Source organism: Atractosteus spatula, chromosome 13 (assembly GCF_055471065.1).
Source record: "Atractosteus spatula isolate fAtrSpa1 chromosome 13, fAtrSpa1.hap1, whole genome shotgun sequence".
NCBI lineage: Eukaryota > Metazoa > Chordata > Actinopteri > Semionotiformes > Lepisosteidae > Atractosteus > Atractosteus spatula.
The window spans coordinates 19,073,657-19,088,425 of record NC_142718.1 but is presented as its reverse complement, the minus strand read 5'-3'; the positions used below and the strand labels follow the sequence as shown (position 1 = coordinate 19,088,425).

General features: G+C 38.9%; 1 protein-coding gene across 1 annotated transcript in view; it reads right to left on the bottom strand.

Moving 5' to 3' along the window:
- The window catches only part of tspearb (thrombospondin-type laminin G domain and EAR repeats b), a 48,482-nt gene that overhangs the window by 15,794 nt on the left and 17,919 nt on the right, over positions 1-14,769 (bottom strand). The window contains exons 8-9 of the mRNA XM_088930722.1: positions 6,064-6,250; positions 2,373-2,602 (exon numbers count right to left, since the gene is read on the bottom strand). Coding sequence (XP_088786848.1) covers positions 2,373-2,602; positions 6,064-6,250 — 417 coding nt within the window. The remainder of the gene's footprint in view (positions 1-2,372; positions 2,603-6,063; positions 6,251-14,769) is intronic.

The following is a 14,769-nucleotide window of genomic DNA, read 5'->3' as shown; positions in this document are numbered from 1 at the left end:
GTGTAATTTGTATCTTTATTATTTTGATTTCAGATTCTCTTTGCTTATATAGTAGCACCAGTTTCCTGAATAGCTTTATAGTTGCATGTTTTTTTAAAAGAAGGATTCACAATTAATTCCTTTACAGATTACAAAATTGCATTTGAGTTGTTTCCATTGTATTATAATGGATATCATTAGCTAAACCATTTATCCTACCTTTTGAGAACAATTTGAATCACCATATTTGTAAGATTTTTTGTTTTGTTTTTTTGTTGTTAGTTTACTTTTATTTCCTTTTGTGTAAAAGCTTTATTTTAAAGCTGGAAATCCAGCAGTTCATTCTTTTCCAATTCTAACCATTTCTTTTGGGCAATATTACACTAAATGAGTTTAGCATACTTCTATATATGTTTGGTTGGCTTTTACAGTATGTCAATTGTACAACTTGACTCATAAATTGCTTTTAATTTTATTAGGACTATTGTCAGTTTTTTTAAAAGGAAAATGAAGATCTAAAGTTAAACAGCCTTTAGAGACTTTTAAATAAATATCCTAATAATGATTAGTGTCTTAATTAGGAAAAGGGTGTAAAAACAAGGTGGTGGAAATTTCTTGGGAATAAGATTCTGTGTCATTTTAGTATTAATGTATTATTTAGTCAATATTTGGTATTAAAGTATTATTTAGTAATACATTACTGCATTTCTCATGTTAAAATTGTTCAGCTGTGTTTTTTATGTCATAGCATCATTTGCCATAGATAATTGCAAATGGTCACCTGAGTCTATATACAGTATTCAATCTTAAAACCTCCAGAAAAAAACAATTTTTCCATAAGCTTTGGAAAATAAATAGGTGACAAAGCATTTTAAACTATACAGAAATGTTCTTTCTGGATCGGAAATTGTAGGAAAGCCTGCAGCTAACAATTTCTAAATCCGTTTTTTTATGAAAATGGCAATTATGGTATTAGAGGGCCCCTTTTGGGAATTAAGATTCCATTGACTATGGAACACACTGCATAACAGTTTTTACATTAAAGTTCAAGTTCAACAAACTTTTAAAAACAAAGTGAGGTTTTAAAATTTGTACCAAAATGTCAATTGTAGCATCAATCTTAAGTAATTGCCTGTTAAGCTGATATGTTTGTTTGTCAACTGCTTTACAGGCTCTATTGAAGAGATAACATCTATTTTTCCCATGGTTTTTCAGACAATAAGTGCAAACTGCTTCAAGTATCTACCCATATAGCCCTTAAAAGAGTCAAATGACTACATTCAGCATTAAGTTGTTCTCGTATCACACTAATAACAATTGTTAATCAATCCTCAACTATGAATAATTTGTTATTAATCTCAGAAATAAGCAGTTGTATGGGTAGAGATCAGATGCTAAGTGTTATCTCAGACATGACCAAACTGACTTGTATAACCCTAGACAGGGATGTAGCCCACTGTGCTAGAAGGCCAGCCCTTTGCTGCTGGGAGTATAATGACTAATGAAAGTCAAAGAGAGGGCATTTTTATCATGTATTACAAGACCTGATCCATACAGTATGCATGTACTGCAAGTATAATAAAAATGAGTCTAGTGTGTATCTGAGACTCCTAACATTGAAATTTGGGTTATTATGCAGGTTATTTCACGTACAAAATACAGTATAGATACAGTACTGTACAATATAGTTTATGATAATGTGTATCGTACAAGTGAGATCTTTAATCCACAGTACGTAATCTAAATCATATAATCTAACCTCTTATCCTACAGCAGAGGTTAAGCCTTGTCTTTCTACATGGTTTTAAGACAAATGTAAAAAGATAGGAATGCTGCCAATTGCATTGTCACATCACTTCCAATTATCAGTTATTCAAAACATGGTCACAGTGGCCTGGTGCCTATGCCAGTAAGCATTGGGAGCAAGGCGGGATACACCCTGGACAGTACACCAGAACATCGCAGGACACACACTGACAGAAACAAACTCACACGATTTGATAGAAGCCAGTTAACCTACCAGCACGTCTTTGGAATGTTAATTGTGTTTGTGAGAGGAAAACCGGAGCATGTGGAGGAAACACATGCAAAAACAGGGAGAATACCATGCAGATAGTACCCCAGGAATTGAATCCAGGACCCAGCAGTACAATGCTGCTCCACCATATATACCAGTCACGTTTTCAATATATTATCCATATTTAATATAGCTATATTTAGCTATAGAACATATTATACACTTACTATGAATGATTAATAAACAGGTCTCTGTTTAACATATGAAGCAAGCTGTTTCTAAAAGACCTTTTGTTGTATGATAAATGGAGAATACAGAAAAGGAATAAATTAAAAATAAATCATATATAATCGTGTATAACAAGCTCTAAACTCACGGTAATCGATTGAAAATGTTGAAACTTCCCACCAAACCAGACATAAATTTTCGAATCTATGCGAGTAGATATCCCATTGAAGGTGTTTGCCACAGCCAGAAAGGAGAAAGGCCCGACAGTGAAAAACTCCCAGTCATAGGCTCCAGATGTAGAGATGGTCTGGTTGGCTTCGAAGAGCTGGGTAGCTGGGTTCCACTTATAAATAAAGCTCTGTATGTTGTGATTGTCTCCTGCAAGGTAAAGTGGATACTGGAGCTGTAAAACAATTCACTCAATTTGCACACCTAGTAATTCTTATTAATCCCTTGAGTATTATTTCTGCACATACAGAAAAGCAAAAGAAAACAATGCACTGAGAAGCTCAAGCTCAACTTTGCAAAGAAAGTTACCCATCCTGAAACCTTATCTTTTATATATTATAAATATGTCATTTTAATTAGATTTATCCTCACAATACACTATTGTTCACTCTGTCTGATGTTCCAACTCTACATACTGTATATTCATATACAATGTATAATATAAATAAAATGTACATATTAATCTTAAGGACATAAGAATATGCAACTTTACACTGCTGAATTCTTTAGGAACAAGAGCCTTAAATTTTGAGAGGTCCCAGGGTATCTGACTCAACAACAAGGCTCCACATTCTGTTCTATGCATTGATTATTTTTCCTGTAAACTTCTCCAGAAGTTCTTATGCTCTGTTTTCTGACCCCAACCAAAAAACCTTCTAGTAAAAATCCTGTTTTTTGAAGGTTAAACTTCAGGCTGATTTCATTTTGACTATCATTTTATATACTGTATATATATTTATATATATAAAAGATGTTTTAAACTTACTTGAACTTTCCTTTTTTTTCTTAATGTTTTTATTTTACTTTCATCTTAGGGCATAGATGGTCACAACTGACAAAAGTAGGTAACATTTCAACCAAGGTCTACCTTTCAGAAACAGATCCTTAGAAACCAGGGTTTTGATTATCATAACCAGCAGCCATATCACACTACAATTCACAACTGGCAACCCACTGAAGCTAAGCGGGTGTAAGCTTTGTCAGTACCTGGATGGGAGACGTCCTGGGAAAAACTAAGGTTGCTGCTGGAAGAGGTGTTAGTGGGGCCAGCAGGGGATGCTCACCATGCGGCCCATGTGGGTCCTAATGCCCCAGTATAGTGACGGGGACAGGCGCCGTCCTTCAAATGAGACGTAAAACCGAGGCCCTGACTCTCTGTGGTCATTAAAAATCCCAGGGTGTCTCTCGAAAAGAGTAGGGGTGTAACCCCGGCGTCCTGGCCAAATTTCCCATTGTCCCTTACCAATCATCGCCTCCTAATCCCCATTGATGAATTGGCTTCATTACTCTGCTCTCCTCCCCACTAATAGCTGATGTGTGGTGAGTGTTCTGGTGCACTATGGCTGCTGTCGCATCATCCAGGTGGATGCTGCACATTGGTGGTGGAGGGGAGTCCCCATTACCTGTAAAGCACTTTGAGTGGAGTGTCCAGAAAAGCGCTATATAAGTGTAAGCAATTATTATTATAAACAAGATTTGACATCACAAATAATTTGACAATCTGTACAAGCCCTGAATTTTTCTGCCTAAATCTCTAAAAATCTTCCATAACGAGCATGGAAAATATATTTAATATATTTCTATACTTTAATAGATAATATAAATATGTTTCCATATTAGAAAAAAGTAAAAATGCCATCTTTAGTAGTACTGAAAGACTAAGCTTCAGTTTACTGTTCTCAATACAGTAATGCTTCTGTAAACCATCAGTGAGATAAAGTACAAACCTATGGTTGGAGTTCACATACTGTACATTCTGGTGAGAGTTGGATCATGTCAGATAATTCACAGGAAAGCACAGGACACAAGGTGGAACTGAGAGCACTGACTGGAAAACTTCCAAAAACCAATACTAGTCTACATTTCTTTCTTGCCAATTTTCTGAAATTATCAGGGATATTCAATGAAATTGTAAATTTTCAAAGCACTATAACTTCTTTAAAGATTTCTACCTGTAGAAAGACCTACTAAATGAACATTTAAGGTAGACGTTTTGGGTGAAAAGGTCACTTATGTGATCTAATTTAAGTTTATGGGTCCTTACAGCTTCCTTGCCATTCTTTAGTGTTGTCTTTAGTGTTAAAACCAAACAATAGGATATCATATTTCCATTGAAAACAAAATGCAGAAAGTCATTTGTCTTTACCTCTTGATAATGTACTGGATGTTTTTATTTTCAAGATTTATTATTTCAGTGCTTCAGTCTGGATTTGAAAGTAAGGCCTTGCTTTTGAAAATACTTTCATCGTTCCATAAGCCTGCTGTATATCCTCCAGCTCTGAGTCTGTCTGCTTCTCTCTCTCACACACATGCCTCCACCCCACCCCCAACACCTCACACACCCCAGTCTCAGCTCCTGGTTCCCAGGCTGTCTGGGCAGGCAGTTGTTGGAACAGGTTTGCGTTTTGCTGGCGCTGTGCCAACGCTCTGCAGGTGCACAGACTGTGCTTCTGGGCTGTAAGATCCCATGAAGGCTCTTTATGTCATCTTTGTTCTTTGATCAACAAAAAGATGCATTTTTAAATCCCCAGACAGAAGATGAGCACTATACACACGGAAGAGGCTGAGAAGTGGAAAAATGAGGAATCAAAGCTTAAACACAAATGGCACATACTGTACTAATAATGGTTAGGCTCTTACCTCAGTTGATGGCTTGTAACAGACATGAAAAAGGCTGTACTATATTTTCTTGATATGCAATGCATTGATGTGGCACTTTTGTAGACAATTGCAACAAGTGTTGGATCTACTTATACAAAAGCTTTACAGGGAAAACTGTATATCATGTTTACTATTTCAATCTTCATTGCTTTAAATCCTACTTTCTGTGTTTTCTATAACCTTTTTCTCACTGTTTTTCTGCTGTATTAACTGCAGTAGATAATATTAACTCATTCACTGACTTAAAAAAATGTGTTTTAGAGTAACTTATATGCATAACTATTTTAATACGCTAGACACAATGTACATTACATCACAATAAATGATTAAGTTTTATGCGTGAATTATCCTATCTTAAAACAACAGTAATCTAAATGAGAATACCTTGGAAGTAATGTGTAGTAAAATAGTGTTTATATTCTGTGATTATACGTTATACCTTTGGTCTGCCATATGTTACGATTAAACACAGACTCAAACTATAGATCATTATAATTTGTAACAGCGATGACAATAATACAGGGATTACTCTAGTATTTTTTTTTTTACTCTGGGATTATTTTCCAAAATAATGTCTTCCATATTTATAAAATGGTTTGCACTTTTGTCCACACCTGCAATCAACTCTATGAATCCTAATTTATAGTAATGAGATGTGAATTTCCTACAAATTTGTACTCTACTTTTTATAAATAAAATGCAGAGGAATTCCAAAAAGGCAGTGTACTGACCTTTATTCACATCTTTGAGCAATACTTTGACAGCTCCCACATAGTCAGGGGATACGCAAAAAGAAAATTTTCCTTTTTGTTTTCTCTATGTTGTTTGTGATACACGTGCTTATGGTAAATGGCAGCTCATTCTTGGGAGGCAGTGCGAATGCCTATGTCAGAAAAGCTTGTGAAAGTAGCTTTTGTCAGAAAACAAGCTGTAATGACAGGACTCAGTACCTTGTATGTGATTTGCCACAGCAAGAAAGGTCTCCCCTTCAATGTGAAAGGCCTCCCAGTCTCTGGCACCGTGGGTCTCCAGGGTCTGGTACAGAATGAATTTCAGCTTCCTTTGGCTCCATTTGTAAATCACTGAGTGCTCCTGGTTCCTTTCATTCTTCTTGAAGTTGGCAATAACTAAGAAAACCTACCCCGAACCAGAGAAAAAAAAACAGACTTTTAAACCTGCCGATTGAAACATTTAATAAAATGTTTCTGAATTTTTTTTAAAAAAATCTCACATTAATGAATTCATCCGTTCGTTATTAGGAAATCACATATTTCTATTAAGGACTGAAGCAACCCTGTGTCTATCCTGGAATCATAAGACCAAACTGGGATTACTTTACATCCAACATGCAATTACAGCACACACATTAACAGTGGGAGAAGATTCAAACTACACACAGAAGGCTTCCCAATCCAGAATCAAACCCAGAATCTAAGGGCTGCTCTGCTACCTTGAAATAAAAATAAATATAATTTATTAATTTGGAGGACAGGATATTTGAAATAAGAAGGTCAACTGTATTTTTATTTGTTTGAGAAAGCAGCATTGTTTCAGATTTTGTCAAAAGTCAAGATACTACTTCAAGGTTTATGGTTAATCTGGGTGTGGGTAAAATGTTTATCTTGTTTTCAGCTAAATAGTTGTAATAAGAAGTAAGCTCTGCAACCTCTAAGGCCAAACATGTTTATTTAGCCTTTGCAAAATCAAACGAGGAGCCCTTGCGTAATTTATACAGATTGAAATAAGAAAAAATAGTCAAAGAAAGATTTAATGGCAAAACAATTTTCCTCTGCATGAAGTGGGTAAGAGATATGATCAATTCTGTGCTCCCAAGCAGCTCAAGCAGTAAAGGTAGTCATCCAAACCAAAGGTTTTAGTGCCCAGACTCAAGCCTGACCACCTGTGACCAATATTCCCCAGGTGGAAGCACAGTAGACCATGTTGGTTAACAATTAGCAATTCCAAAAGAAATTCAAATATTTTTTATGACATTTGATGAAGTAATTGTCACTATATGAAAGCAAATAATGCAGAAAATGATACATGATACATCAAACCAGTTAACTTGAAACTGTACAATAGATCTCACAGACAAAATTGGGGTGTGGGATAACAGGTGTCAAGGACTATGATTACTTTAAATTTGCATTGAATGGCCAGTGCCTCCCTAAGGATAGATACATTTCTCTCCTTGTCCTTTGAGCTTCCCATTGATCAAACGTCCTCCTTGCTCAGACACATTAATTACTGTCTCACTATCCCACAGTTCAGAGTTTGACATGTGGGATTGTGAAACAGGTCTCACTGGGCCTCAGAGTGAGGGAGGGCTCTAGAACAGGGTACAAATATAGAATGTGTTGTTACACCTGGTCATCTGTATGCAGCCCGTTGATCGATGAGCCCCAAGCAGTTAGCTCTGCCCACTGCCCAAGACATCAAAGGGAGACTTCCACCCCCCTGAGAATGTATCAGCAGTTGTATCAGCAGAAACCGCAGTTGTAAGCAGACAAGGACAGAAGAAATTGGAAGACACATCTGTATTACAGTTTGTACCGAAGGCACTTATGAGAGGATTCCGACACCAGGGACTCTACAAAGAGGAGCAGAATGAAGAAGGAAGGCCCCAGCATTGTCTTCCTGCCCCAGTAGTCAGAAGCTGGACTCAGAAAAAAGTGTAGGGGTGGGCATAAGGGACCAACATCATTCAGGACAGCCAGTACTGGAAAAGATGCCTAAAAATACACAGTTCCTTTCACTGTGGCAGAAGGAGGCACGCCATGTCACCAACTGGAACGTTCTTTGGAGAACGACACTGCTGGACTGCTCATTCAAGACATTGGGGTTTTGTTAAAAGGGGTCCATGCATGGGGTTCTTGTGCTGGTTTGTGAGTGTGTATCCCATGTGGGTAATTTGTCTTATGTGTTTTTGTGTGTTGGGTGGCGGTTAAAAAAAAGTGTTGTGTTATGTTGTGTTATTTTATAAAGCAATTTGTGATGGGTAGATTGACAGTCAGTAATAAATAGGGTATTATGTAGGTTGACTGACTTGCCTGGTCCAGTGACTGAACATCATCATACCTGGTTACCTATTGTAGGGGAAAAAGGACCATAGCACCTTCATAATTGTTCAATAATGGGAAGCATTGTCGGTTACAAAAGCTTAAATTATCCTGTATTTTGGGGTCACCATAAATGCCATAACCATACCAAGATAAACTTAATTTAAGGATACTCCAAACTTCAATATATTCAGTACATTTTCATATTCATCTGTCTTGTTAATGAAAAAAGAAAATAACTAAATATATCTTGTGGCAGTGTGAGGTTATCAATCACCACAGCCAAGTTCTTAATTACTTTCTAGCATGAGAAAGCAATGTGTTCAACACAACGAAGAGGTACAAAACAGGTGTCATACTGACCTTTATGTACAGAGTAAAGTTTAAGTGAAGTCCACACTTCAAATTTGTGGTTTCAAACCTAGTTTTGGGAATTCCAGTGTCTTCTGTTTTTTGCTTGAACTTCTTATTAAATTAGACCTTTTCAACCTCAGTTGAAGTCTTTTTTAAAACACTGTGCTGGGTGTGCGTTTTCAAAGAATCTTGCTGAACAGAGTTCCACCTTTTCGCTCCTTGGCTAGTTCTTTAAGTGATTTCTGCCTGTTTTGTCTAAACAGCTCTCCAAAGGTACCCAATTAGTAATGTCAATACACACAGTAAGTGGGAATGACACTATATCAAACCCATCCAGCATAAGAAACACTGCTTTGTATTCCACCATCATATTATTATATATATATCTAAAAAGTCTACAACTGTTATAATACATTCAGCACTGATTATACTTTGAAACAAGTCCAGGCTAGTGTGACAGGTATGCATGTCATTATACCAAAAATAAACTATGTAAATAAACTATGTCTTAATTTATTAAACTTCTCTAAATTTTAAATAGTTCTGTCACTTTCAAAATAGAATACTCAACAAATACAAATTTACCTGCGAAAGGTAATAATGATATGTCGTGAGATTTGTTGCCTGTTTATGATATAATCTTAGAAACTTGAATACTAAATGTGCTAAATGTGCTTCCTGGTGATAGTTGACAACAAGCTATGTAAAAAACAAAAAATAACTTTGCTTGGAAACAACCATTTATTTTACTTACCTAGGCACAGCTTATTAAACCATGCAAACACTACATAAAATATAACATACATAAAAGTATTTGAAAACAAATACTTTTAAATGACATTTAGAAAGATTTCATGATGATTCAGCTCTCAACAGACATAGCACTACAAAGAGAGGTTCTACTATCCATAATGGAGTTCTGATCTGTTGAAATAAAAGTATTTCTGTTTTATGTGCATAAACAAACCATACATACTGTTACTATAGGTATTCTACTTTGAATAGCCAGAAAGCAGTCACCACACTAAGACAGAGTTGCCAGCATTTAAAACTACTATAACTGGGAGCCTGAAGCCAATAAAGTTTCTTTCAAGTTTTTTTCTTGAACTAATGTAAAATACAAGTGATATCTAATGTTTTGAAAGCCTCAAAATTTCCAATTGAAACAATCAAAAACAAACAAGATAATAGGGATGTATAACACAGAACTTAAAGGCCTGACAACTAGTGCTCACTCTAATGAAATAAAATAATGCTAGAAGAAAAACACTTTATTGATATGACATCATAAAAAAGTAAACTCACTCCTACAATTTTCAAGTATGAATGATTATTCTCTCAACCTCAAGTTTCAACCCCCCACCCCCATCTACCACATCAAAGATTTTCGTCTCTGTTAACTGAAAGATGTTCCCAAAGGTTAGCTATTGAAATCACACAACAGAAATTCTTTGTTCAGATTTCTGTTATGTCGCAGTTGTAGTTAGCATGAGATTTACCTGTGCTTGTTTAAATCTAAGAACATAAGCAAGAAAACATCTCATAAATCACACAGTGAATTGTGTTATCAACAATGACACCCTCCTTGATAGTATTATTGATCCATCTGGCTTCTGTTTTACAAACAAATAGTACAGAATTATTCACAAAACTGTGAACCTCCACTACTCAAATGCAGTAGTTTTATAAAGGGGGGGCAAATACATGGTCGACATGGCTGTCAGAAACAAGTTTCTCTCCAAGCATTCTTGGAGTCGTGCATGTTTATCATTTCAATATTAGGTTGAGTTATTAAGATCATGTGAGCCAGGACACCTGAAGAGCTATTCTTTCACAGTGCTTTTGCTGTGTGTTGGAATTTAAAATCAGGGGATAAATCTGAACGTGGGAGTCTAATAAGAAATTCCTCTGTTCTCTCCCAGTAACAGAAGTTTTGTTCTTTTTCCTTCTAGAACTTAAGCAAGCTGAGCTGTGCAGTACTTCATTTAAGTTTTGATGGGAGAGTGACAGCAGGTAATTTCTGAGGAAGTCTAGACATGCTGAGCTAATTACTCAGAAAAACTCCTGAAAATAACTGCCACATCTGCAATGTAAAATCTATCGCAAACTTCATTAATGCTACAAAAATCCATGGCAGCCTGTAACATGGGCTGAACTGAAACTTGACTTGACAGTGACTGGGTGACTGGGGCTGTAATCAAGTGGCTTTTTTGCTGTCAAAGAACTGTCTCAGTGTATGACCTGAGCTCGTTTTACATGAGCACAAACCCTTTGCTTTGGTTTGTGGTAAACCCAGACATCTCTGCCAGTCCTGTGTGCCTGAACTCCTGTGCTGTTTGTTTCTCTAATCTTTCTTGTGGTTGCTTTCAGAATCTCCCATCAGCTGCAACCCAGTGGCACTTTCCTGTTGCGGGCTAGCTTTGCGTGCTGCAAACAGGGTTGGGGTTGTTTCATTGCTTGCAGCTGATGTTAGGGTTGAGGCGATGACGTACTGTAGCACCCCTCCCATGAGCTTCATCCACATGGACTATAAGCTGGAAGCACACATTAACCCTTCCCATTTACTCCTTTTTAATTCTGTCTCTCCCAGCATCACTGTTTGCAAAACAAAACACCTCCATGCCAACATCAAAGTGCACCTGTTTGCAAAGGTTGAATGAGGGCCTTAAGATGAAGTGCACCAAAAAAAGAAAACCTCATGAAAGTAAAAATTAATAAATAAATATGAATAAAAAGAAATAGAATGGCTCTGAAAATATACATCTAAAGTGGCCATAACATTTTCCAAAGTGGGATTAAAGAAAAATATGAGGTTTTTTCTTTTGTACAGTTGTTGGAAATACCTTACAGTGCTAATAAGTATTAAGGCGTGAAATGTTTGGGGTAGAAGGGCATAAATACCTGAAAATACATGAGTGGGTTGTTTGTCACATCACATCATAAATCTTAATTTACAGTAGGAGGTTACCAGCACTATTCAGCCTCCCTGAAGTAGTCTAAATTAGACTCATAGTCTGTTATTAAGTACTGTGAGAGAGCTTGATTTTTGTGCACTGCAGTATTGAATAGTGTTGGTCGACCATCATGTTTGATGATGTCAATCGTTGTACAACCTTCTTTGATGGGCCCAGATGTGGCTGGTTAACCCAATTCGACTGACGCATACTTGGGGGCAGTGTGGGCACGGGAATGACTGCTTCTGGTTCTCCTTGATACAATCCTTGAAGTGTTTTTTGGGACGCCCTAGGTTTCTGCGGCCCTACACGAGCACTACATAGAGGATCTGGCGCGGCATGCGGGAGCTATCCATCCCGATGACACGGCCTGTCCATTTCAGCTGTGCTTTGAGAATCATGGCCTCAGTGCTGACTAGGCCAGCCCTGTCCAGAACTTCTAGGTTCATCACTATGTCCTGCCACTTAATGTTCATGATTGACCGCAGGGATCTCATGTGGAAGCGTTCAAGCTGCTTGATGTGTTTCTGATATAGCGTCCAGCTTTCACAACCGTACAGAAGGCTCGTGAGAACAACCGGTTCATACACCTTGATTTTAGTTGACAGCCTGATGTTCCTATGGTTCATCACACGAGATTGCAGGCGACCAAGCGATTGGCTGGCTTTGCTGATTTGAATCGTTATCTCCGGGTCAAGAGAACCATCGGAAGAGAGCATGCTCCCTAAGTAATTAAATTGACGCCTTCAATGCTGATGCTTGGTGGAGGAGCCAATGTGCCTTGAGCTGGTTGGTGCAGGACTTCGGTCTTGTTGAGACTGATCATAAGGCCAAAGAGTCTGGAGGCTTGGGCGAACCTGTCTACAATGACTTGGAAATCAGACTCCGTGTGAGCCATGAGGGCTCAGTCATCAGGAAACAAAGCCTCCAAGACAAGTCTCTCGATGGTTCTGGTCCTGGCATTTAACCTCCAGATATCAAAGAGGGAGCCATTCAGTCTGTATCTTAGATATACTCCTCTATCGTTGTTGTGTAGGTTGTGGTTCAGGATGCATGCAAAGAATAGATTGAACAGGACAGGGGCAAGGACGCAACCCTGTTTTATACCATTAGAGATTTCCGAATGGGGAAGAAGTGTCACCACTGAAATGGACAAGGCCATTCGAAAACCTTCATCAAATCGATTAAGACCACGAAGAGATCCATGTGTTGTTTGATGCATTTTTCTTGGATCTGTCTCTTCGAGAAGACCATATCGATGGTACTGTGGCCTGAATAACCCTTGCAAGGATCTTACCGGCAATAGAGAGGAGAGAGATACCTCTGTAGTTGCCAAAGTCACTTTTGCTGCCTTTGTTTTTTGAACAGGGAATCAACAGTAGCGTCTCCAAAGTCTTGCGGCATACTCTTCCTCCCAGGTGTTGGTCAGGATATTGTGGAATGTTGCCTGAGTTTCACAGCCGGCTGCCTTGAAGAGTTAGACCAGGATCCCATCCATGCCATGGGCCTTGTCTGGTCTGGCTTGGTTGATCGCTCTCTTGACCTTATCCAGAGTAGGAGGCAAGTCAAGGTGGTCCAGAGAAGGCTTCTGTGGGATCGGTTCTAGGACTGTCAACAGTGGAGGACATGTTCAGGAGGTTAGAGAAGTGCTCCCTACAGGGCACGATGATGCTTCCTTTGTCTTTTAGCAATGTGGTGCCATCAGAGGTGAACAGCAGAGTAATGCTGGGCTTTGGGGTCCGTAGATGTTTTTCAGTGAACTGAAGAACTCTTTCGAGTTGTTCATGCCCGGGTGGCGCTGGACCTCAGCAGCCTTTTGGTCCCACCAGCTGTCTCGCATTTTGCGTAGATCTTTCTGAGCTTTGTTCCAGAGGTATTTAAAGTGGTCTCTTTTAGAACCACGGGTAACGTCGTTCTGCCATTCTATAAAGGGGTTGTGCTTCTCAGCCAGAAGCTTGTTGATCTCTTTATTGTTTTCATCAAACCAGTCCTGTTGAACCCACTGTTTGTGTCCAAGGACAGTCTCTGCAGACTCTGATACCAGCTGTTTTAACTGATTCCATTTTTCAGCTGGGTCTCCAGCCCATGGTCCATGATCAATTAGTGCATCAACAAGGTGTGACTGGTACTTCTCCCTCGTGAGTGGGTTGTTCAGCTTTCCGGTGTTGAACTTGGTCTGGATGACTTTGGTTTCCTGCAGTGCACTGGGGCTATGTGAAGATTTGAGGACAGACCTGACCAGTCTGTGATCTGTCCAACACTCGTTCCTCTCATGGCTCTGGTGATTTTCACGTCACGAATGTCTCAACTGCTGATGATGACATAATCAATAAGGTGCCACTGTTTGGACCTGGGGTGCATCCAAGTGGTCTTATTCTTGTTAGCAAATCTGAAGAGTGTATTGGTGATAGCGAGGTTATTTTCAGCACACATGGTCAGCATGAGGAGCCCATTACTGTTCATCTTCCTGAGTTCTTGAGAGCCTAGCACACCTTCCAACCTTTGCAGTTGCTCCCCACTCTGGCATTAAAATTGTATAGTAGGACGAGCTTGTCGTTGGCAGGAGTGGACTTTTCTAGTGCATCTAGGCTTTCGTAGAAAAGCTCCTTTTGATCATCACAACTGGTTAGTGTATGAGCATAGGCACTAATAATAGTCAGGTGTCTCGACCAGGAGAGAGGGAAGTAAAGTATCATAAGGCATTCGTTAACACCGATAGGGAGATCGGGAAGAGTGCGTTGCGGATAGCGAACCCAACTCAATGAATGCTCTCCTCGTTCTCAGCTTTGCCCTTCCAGAAGAATGTATAGCCTTCTCTTGGTTCACAGATGGATTCTTTCCAGGCAAATCGCGTCTCACTGAGGGCAGCAATGTCGATTCTGTACCGTGCCAGTTCTCGAGCAATGAATTTGGTCCTTCTCTCAGGCCTGACAGCATCCTCTCTATCCAGAAGGGTGCGTACATTCCACGCATCAAGTATAAGTTTCATTTTTCTTTGTTTTCGACCACAGAAGGGGTTAACTGCCAGCTGCGGCCAGCTGGCCAGTTAATTGTTAGGGCAAGCAATGTATAGGACACCTTTTCTTGTACTCTCCCTTACTAGGGTGAGCAGTGCTGGTCCTAAATAGGGCTGCTCAGTCGCCTGGGATGCTGCCGGATTTCACTGCTGCCCTAGGTCAATGGAGAACCTACATGCAGGTTTGGGACTACGACTGCCAGTAGTAATCGCTGCAGGACTTGAGAAGAGTTGCACAAAATCTGTGCGTTAGTTTGTTTAAGGTGAAGATGC